Source organism: Parasteatoda tepidariorum, chromosome 2 (assembly GCF_043381705.1).
Source record: "Parasteatoda tepidariorum isolate YZ-2023 chromosome 2, CAS_Ptep_4.0, whole genome shotgun sequence".
NCBI classification, from domain to species: domain Eukaryota; kingdom Metazoa; phylum Arthropoda; class Arachnida; order Araneae; family Theridiidae; genus Parasteatoda; species Parasteatoda tepidariorum.
Genome location: NC_092205.1, coordinates 28,487,073 through 28,495,853, shown reverse-complemented (window position 1 = coordinate 28,495,853; position 8,781 = coordinate 28,487,073). Strand labels below are relative to the sequence as shown.

The 8,781-nt window shown below is 31.0% G+C and overlaps 2 protein-coding genes across 6 annotated transcripts in view; both read right to left on the bottom strand.

Moving 5' to 3' along the window:
* The window catches only part of LOC107443319 (uncharacterized), a 9,088-nt gene extending 8,267 nt beyond the window's left edge, over positions 1–821 (bottom strand). For 3 of the 5 annotated variants that reach the window (XM_043056382.2, XM_043056385.2, XM_043056381.2), the window contains exon 1: positions 576–786. In XM_043056382.2, coding sequence (XP_042912316.1) covers positions 576–624 — 49 coding nt within the window. In that variant the 5' untranslated portion in view covers positions 625–786. Of the gene's footprint in view, positions 1–575 lie in introns of all 5 variants that reach the window. The other 2 variants (XM_043056380.2, XM_043056384.2) reach the window with 2 other exon arrangements.
* A 5,139-nt stretch (positions 822–5,960) lies between these two features.
* LOC107443200 (uncharacterized) lies at positions 5,961–6,659 on the bottom strand. Its single transcript, XM_016056995.3, has one exon. It carries the CDS (start codon positions 6,657–6,659, stop codon positions 5,961–5,963), a length of 699 nt encoding a protein of 232 aa, XP_015912481.2.
* Positions 6,660–8,781: the final 2,122 nt, after the last annotated feature.

Sequence of the window (8,781 nt, the reverse complement as noted above, 5' to 3'; positions counted from 1 at the left end):
GCCCCCTTACCCTTCTCGTTACCTCAATGATCTAATCTGAATTATTACAGATAAAAAGAATATTCATTGAAACAGCGAGAAGCATTCATGTTGCCCAGAAAGCGAGAGGGGAAATATCCCTACAGATTTTCCCTATGGAGGTACCTTTTTTACCGGGACCTTTTTTTCCGGGACCTTTTTTTCCAGGGACCCTTTTTTCCGTACCTTTTTTTCCAGGTACCTTTTTTTCCGGGACCTTTTTTTCCGTACCTTTATTTCCGGGACCTTTTTTTCCGTCTACCCTCTAAAATAGGGGCCTATTCTCAAGATTCGCCAGACGTGAGTAAGGAAAACAAAAATAACCTGAAAAAAAATAGTAAAGTATCTTAAGAAAAAAAAAGGAAAATAAAAGTGAAAAACAAAATTAGAAAAATCGCGGTAGCCGAGAGTGAAACAGAGAATGAATGCGTTACTAGTCCTACCTGGGCTACACCGGACAATAATTAAATATAACGAAAATAAATTTTCAAATTAAAAATTATTTATTAGTATTTCATAATAACTCTAATACATATAGAATGGGTATAAGTACTTACCATCATTATTTCCAATAGTATAACTTACCATACTTTCAGTTTTAAACATTTACTCACGCGCCTCTGAATACACTAAACTATATTTCTTTTCTTGAGGAGAGCCTTGCACTCATACGGTTAACCCCTGTACATTTCAGAGCAGTTCAATCTGAAGTGCACATATGTTGCCCATTCATCAATGTCGACAACGAATTGTTCACTTCCTTGAATAACCACACCTTACTAACTCTCAAACGAATAGTTTCTTATCTACCTTTTCTATTGCTGCATTCCAAAACAACAATACCTGCTTACTTGTAAAATCACATTCATTCTGTTTTCTTTTTGAAAATTAAACACGAGAAAAATAGTGAAATAATTAAATTAATAAATCATGGAAATCAAAAAAATCAACTTTGAATAAAAAATTAAAAATCCTTTCAAAGTGAAAGTTCATTTAATTTAAATTAATTACTTACTATTGAATTTGATTTTAATATATTTTATTTAATGAGTATAAGTATTTGTATTTGACTGTATAATTTATTATTTAATCTTAAATAGAAGAAATTAATAATAGCTATCAAAACTAGTTAATTGAAAAACTATTTGCAATACGTAGAATGAAACTAATCAGCTTATAATTTGGCATTTGATTACATATAAAAATTCAAGTAATATTTTTATAGAAGCCAAATTTGTCAGTAAAAAGGCGAATAAAGAAATGCAAGAATGGAAGGGAAAAGAACGAAAAAGAACAGGATGAAATATCCAATGAATAATTTTGCTTTATTTAATATATTTTAACCGTATTAAAGACAGAGATATCATAATTATTGTTTAAATTCAATAATAAATGATAAATAACGTTTAATGTTAGTTACTTATCAGGATTATTCTAATATAATTATTGAATTTGAATTTATTAATATTACATAATAGAAATTTTTTTCCATTTGAATTAATGCGTGAATCATTTATAATTTAATGTTAACTATTAATTTCAGAATTTTTCTACTTGAAGTTTTGTCCTGTCGAAGTTATGTACACGTGAATATGTGCTCTCGCAAAGTTTTGTCGGAGAAGGTTAGACAGTAAAAGTCTGACCCATTACCTTTACCTCAATTAGCGAACCTGAATTATTTATATTAAATTAGCGACAAAAATTTTCCTGCTGCAGAGAATCTTCAACACCTTTATATATATANTTACTGTGAATGACCGAAATCGGTGATTGTTGACTTTCACCGGTGAATGTTGACAATCACACAGTTGCTTTGGTGAATGTTCCGAAATATTCATTACATCCGATTTGATTTGATATTAATTTATTCGTGGACATTTATTCGATATTTTAATTGTACTTTCTGACGATAGATTAGAAGAAACATCAGTGTTTGGAGTTTCGGGCAAATGTATACCGAGCAATGATACTTGACCTTAAAAAAAACATCAGTGTAGGGTATACCGGGCAAATGTATACCAGGCAGTGGCACTTAACTAGACCTAGTACGACTAGACCTTTGGTAAATATCCGAAATATATACCAGATCTAGTTAAGTGCCACTGCCCGGTATATCCTACTCTGATGTTTTTTTAAGGTTCAGTGCCATTGCCCGGTATACATTTGCCCGGTATATCTTACACTGATGGTTTTTTAAGGTTCAGTGCCACTGCCCAGTATATCCTANCTTTGGTAAATATCCGAAATTTATACCAGGTCTAGTTAAGTGCCACTGCCCGGTATATCCTACACTGATGGTTTTTTAAGGTTCAGTGCCACTGCCCGGTATATCCTACACTGATATTTTTTTAAGGTCAATTATCATTGCCCGGTATATATTTGCCCGTATATATCAGATTGAAAAGAGAAATCAGACACATTCAATATTTTTTTTATTGACTGCATACCGGATTGAGGGTATACTGTAAGCTCTGAAAATATGATCTTTAGCTTGAAGCTAAATTATTAGAATTGTAATTGAATTACGAAGCCCGATTTTAGATTTTTCAACTATATTTTTAAAATTAGAGACATTTAAAAAATGGAATTTTCGCATTGGCTTAGCGGAAATTGTTTTAAACTAAAGTATAGGCAATTCAGTTTAGTCAGATATTTTAAAGACAACATCAGTGATATTTGACAGATTATTCTCCATCTATCCTGAAAAAAAAAAAAAAAAAAAAAAAAAAAAAAAAAAAAATGTCTTGAGGGCCTCTTCCGACGTCATAACATTAAAGAGTCTATTTCTTTTTTTGACGCTCTGGATTTGTTTGTATATACTTGGAATACTTAATCTCTCTTAATTTAATTTTTGTGCCGTGATTTTGTGAAAAAATGTGTTCTTCATATTTTAAAATATCATATAAAGATATACAAAAAAGTACTTTAGGAATTAGATGCGGATTTACGCAATTTGGTTTACACCAGCCGAAATTCTTATACCTGAATCTGAAACCGGAAGTTGAAACAACCTCTACAAATACTGCCCCCTACCGTGAGAAACATGAAACGCGGTCGAGAGAGAATAAGGTGAATAGCTCTACTCAAAAAAAGTTATTTATTGCTCGTTTTGTAATGTTAATTATTTTCAGTCGCTATGCCAGGTTATTTGAAAAATCAACGTGAACTGGACAGCATAGGCGGAGTAAGTCATCGAATTTGAATTTCTACTCTTATCTGAAATAACGTGTTTATTTTGTTTATTGTTATGCTTTTAAAGCGCATTACTATAAAAAATAATTAGTTTAAAATCGACGGTAATTTAAATAAAAAAAATAAGAATCCCACTGAAAAGCAAAATTAACGGAGAAATGGAACTAATTCACTGAGAATAAATATAAAGAAACATCAATATTATTTATGATATCAATGATTATTAATTTTGATAATAGTTACTAATTGAAGTGAAATAATAAGATGCGTCCTAAAAGGAAAATTATTGGAAAAAGGATTTATTAAAAGAGAGGAAAAAAGGACAAGCTATTATTGATGTAATGATGCTTAATTAATTTTAGCAATAGGTACTAATTAAAATAAAAAATAAGTTATGAACTAAAAAACAAAATATGTATTTATTCATTGCGGAGAACGGTAAGAAATCGCTATTCTATTGACATCAATGATGCTTAATTTTGGTTATAGGCACTACTGGCATCATTGGTAATTGGGGCAGTTTTAGTATGTACTAAATATTCATAAGTAAGAATTTTATGAGTAAATTTGGTATCGATTACTACTGTACCAATATTGTACGTTTTTATGATAGATTTTTTGCTTCCCCTGTTTAAGATTTTAAGTCATTAACGTATGTATATTTAACAGAAGCGCCAATGTACTCTTAAATTTATTGCGATCAATTGCAGAATGCCATAATTTTAAAAGAAAAGTATAAGTATGCGAATTTTAATTGCATAATAAAAATACTACTACTAAACTTTTTTTCAGCGAGAACTGATACTTGAAGTAAACACTAAAATTAGCTATTTGTCTCCAACATTACCTACTTTTGTCGATTCCTGCCAGAATCGACAATTCTTTCTTTACAAACTTTGTTCAGTTTAAAGCTGTCTATCATAACCTTAGTGTTATTCAACTAAAAACTAAAACCAATGCCAAGTGTTCGATGGTTTTATTTACTTTTGCCATTAGTTTACACTGTATCGAGTATAGAAATAGTATTTTTATTATGAAATTAATATTTTCACAATGTTGCATTCTTCTTCTATTGTACTATTGTACTGTTCCATGTTCTATTGTACGATGCCATCGATCGAAAGGAACATTGCAGTGCAACATATATTGCAATTAGAATAAGAAGTCAGACAAACTAGACCCGTTTTAAGATTTAGGCTTAAAGCACATGGGAGATAAATTCGTTATTAAGGATACGTGAAGTCACCAATTGTGCTGCACATTTTGGAATCTTGGGCATAAATTAGATTGTAATAATGTAAAAATTATTTCCACCCCAGTCACATCAGCTCATCTTGATGACCTGAAATCTTGTTTTATTCATATGAATGCTGATTCCGTTGTTAACGACATTAGTTCCTTCCCACCATAGTACGCGGAAATGCATTTTACCTCGATCAGCCCCTCTGGGACACTGTGGTTTTTCTTGTTCTGTCTTTCATCTCTTTTTCTCTCAGGGCTACTGTGGTTTTTTTACTTTTGTTTCTTATCTTTAATTTCTATTTTTCGTTGCAACTTTACATTGTATATTTCAAGTCGCTTTTGTTTCTTCTCATTCACGTCTGACAAGTCTTGAAAATGAGCGCCTGTTTTTGAAACTCTTCAAACATGTTGACTGTTATTATTTTTTCTGTGTATTTTTGAAGCTAACTAAATTTTTAATTAGGTAATAATTATTCATGCCTGCTAAGTCAATTTTGGCCTATCTTTAGCCAGTGCCCTCTAGGCTCGTTATGAAATGGCGCAAATTGTCAACTCAAAAAGAAAAGCCACAGTTTTGTGGAAATAAAAAGCGTTTTTTTTTTTTTTTTTTTTTTTTTTTTTAAGTATTTAAAAAGCAAATTATTTGAGGTCATAAAATTTTGTGAAAAGTGAGAATTATTTATTGATTTCGCTAATTTTCCTCTAAGTCAAAACATTTCTCGAAATTTTCCTTGTAGTAAGAACTCCGAAAAAGTCTGCCAAAGATTTTATGAGGAAATCACTACCAAATTGAATAAACGCAATAATTAAATTTTGAAAACACGTAACTTCTTCGTTTCATCGTGTAATTTCTTTTTTTTTTTCATTGGCATTTTATTTAAAAAATTCCTGAAAGTAACCGAAATGTTAAATAATGAATTATTGGTTAGATTCAAATGTCTAATTTTTTTCCTTCTCCCACCTAAAATATAAAAATTTTCAAATTTTCAATAGATTAGTTCAGGCGGCCAAAGAAATATCATTAGTAGATGAGTTTCAAAGTGCTTAGGAAAAATAAAGAAACGCTGTATTGTAAAACAAAAACGGAAGTATGTAAAAAGTACAAAAATATTGGGAAGTCCCAAAAACAATTGTGTTGGAAGGCGAAAGGACACTAAAATTTAACCAAATATTCATCTTACATTTCTAGAGTAATTTTTAGGTATTTAAATTTGTAGCATGATTTCAAATCTATTGATATCGTTTTATTCAATTAAATGAGAATATCTAAATAGTTGTTCTTTTACGCTGATTTTAAACACAATGACATTAAATTGAGAACACTTTTGAAATCGTGCCTAAAAAGAAAAGTTTAATAACAATAATAATTGAAAAATCATATATATAACATTTTTAGATCATATTAATTGACAATATAAATCCTTCTATTAATTTTGCAGCAGTCTTATAATCACAAACTTTGCGCAGTTGCTCTAGTAAAAGAAACAGTATCAAACACAGTATATATCTTAATAGGATGGATATAAGTGATCCATGGTCAAGCGCGTTTTGAATTCCCTTTGATGCCGAAGACGAGGTTCCTTCATGACATACTCTTTTGGGAGTTCGTCTTCCGAGTATTTCCTGTCCGAAACGTAAACATTTCGAAGTCTACAGTTAGCATAAATCTGCAAGCCAAGAAGCTCCCTGTAATCGCTGCCATAAGTCAGTTTAGTTAACAGCCGCAAATCCACTACAATTTTGTTCCAACTCACATCGAGCTGCAATGGCAGGTGGCAAAGTAGCGAATTCAGCAACATGTTCTTACTCCTAGACGTGCTGACTCGATATCGGCGTTTCATATTTTTGCTGTCTTTCAGCTGAAATTCAAAACAAAATGGCAGATTCAAGTACTCCATTATAATACTGAGCACAGACAAGGTGCAGCCTAACTTCAGCCGAGTGTCTTCCGGGGCAGCGATGTATGTTTGGCAAAACGATTCCGAGGTAATATCTAAAACCAAACCTTCTATGTCTGGGGAGCGAACCCGCTGGATGGACCCATTCCCTGGTGTGATAGACCAGAATTTCAGTGGTTCACTGCCATGGCTTGAAAATAACGTCACCACTCCCCTCTGCAGAGTGTTTCGAAGTGTTGTTGATCTCTTCAGTGGAACATGTTTTCTCTTTCTCCATTCTAAGTGCGTTGAACAATAAATGTGTGCCATTTTATCAACATTAAACGCATCAAAAAAACGAATTTATCATGTATCCTAAATAAATATTTGGATTTGACGATTGTTGTCTTTTAAATATCACATATGGCTGTTGTATTTTTAAATCACACGCTGGGCAATATTTTAGATAAGTAACTGAAGCTGACCACTATTTTCGCATGACCTATAAAGTTAACAAAGACGAGATTATTGGAGATTTCCTCACCAATCATGATGCATTTTAATAATATATATGGAAACTGAAAAAAATTTCTGTTGATTTCGCTGTTAAATTGTGATAAGATTTGTGATTAAAAAACAGAGAATGTATTAAAAATATTTCGTGAATTTGTAAAATATATTTTTTACCTACTTAGAGATAGGAATGAAATCATATTTAGTGTGAGTTAACAATAATTCCAAGTGTGCTATAATGCTTGTCAAATAAATTTTATACTTACAAATAGCCTTTACTGTAGCTCAAAAAACATAAGAGTTTCCCAAATTAGAAGTAGACAACTTTGCTCAGAAATACATTAGTGATGGCAGGGTCATCTTTGTGACGATTTTGAATGATGTCTATAAAGTAAATGATAAACATTTGATATTTTGTGTAGATAATTTGTTTGATATGTAGTCTGCCCGGTAGTTTTATACTAGTAAAACAACTGTAAATACTTTACCATTAATTAATCCATAAAAACTGATTTAAATAAATATATTAATAATGACATCTTATTAAAAATAGCATACATTAATAAACATAAAAAAAGGAAATATCTTTCATCTGACAATCTGTTTAACTTCAAGATACCAAAATGATTGAGAAGTAATAGTGGGGGTCTTTTATTGCCCCAAGCAACAAATATTGATTATAAGACAATTGAATGTACCAAATTGTCATTTTTTAGTAGATATCATTCAAAATCGTCGAAAAACATTTAAAAAAAGCACATAAAATTTTCAGAGGCTACCATTTTGAACGTCAGCCATTATTGTTATGGTCTAAACCTAGATGGCCTGCATTCAAAATTAAAACTTCTTATATGTGGTATTAAGTTTTATGCTTCAATCATGAAATACGCGATTCTTTTATCTACTTGCATTACTATATTACACATGTTCACCTTTTACTTGGGCAACCTTTATAATTGGCTATATATTCTCATTAACACAAACTTATACAAAATATGCAAGTCGTACAAACGAATCAAAGATAAAAAAAAAATCTTTTAAAAAGATGTGTTCAATAATTTTTGATGAATAAAATTCTAAGATCGGGACATTCTTAAATTGTTTTTAGTTGTTATTTTCTGGGGGCTATACTATGGATGATGTTTACAAATGTAAACAACAACCATCTCGCTCTCTTAACCTGCTTTACTTCCGGTTTTAAAATATACAACTGCTTACTACAGCTTATTTTTCGAGGTGATATTTTCAAACATTTACTCTTTTGTTTTTAATAAAAGAAATAAATTACAGAATTTCTGAGATCATACCTGTAGTATTTCATAAGATATTAATGGTACTAAGCAATTCTGGGAAGTTTAAAGAGAAAATTTGTTTTCGTTATTTATAGATGCATCGTTAGAAGAGGTGACATGGTTGCTAGATTAAGAAAGAACTCGATTTTTTGGCTGTTCCGATTTGGCCATTTTTTATTTGTTTATCACTGTTTATTCTTGTTGCAAGCCGTGCACCGTCACACGCATATATGGCAGTACTTTTACTTTCGTTACTTGTACCGCCGGAACAAGTAAAAAGTACGTACTTTTACTTGTACTTCGTTACTTTTTAAATTTAGTACTTTTACTTGTACTTTCGTTACTTTTTTAGGGAAAAAGTACCAGTATATGTAACGGAAATGTCCAATGAAATTGTTACTTTTTTCTAAAACTCGGTAAGCTTTCTAAAAACAAAAAAGATTAAATTAAAAATAAATGCTTATGTTTTTTTTAATTTATAAAATTAATGTGCAATATATATATGTATTCACTGCTAACTTCGTGTTTAAATACCTTGACCTTTGAAAATTGTCACTCCTGAAAGGGAAAAGACGGCTCTTTTAAACTGCGAAAGGTTTCGCGATGTGAAATCGCACTACGATTTATTGTTTGCTGCAGGTCTGGTA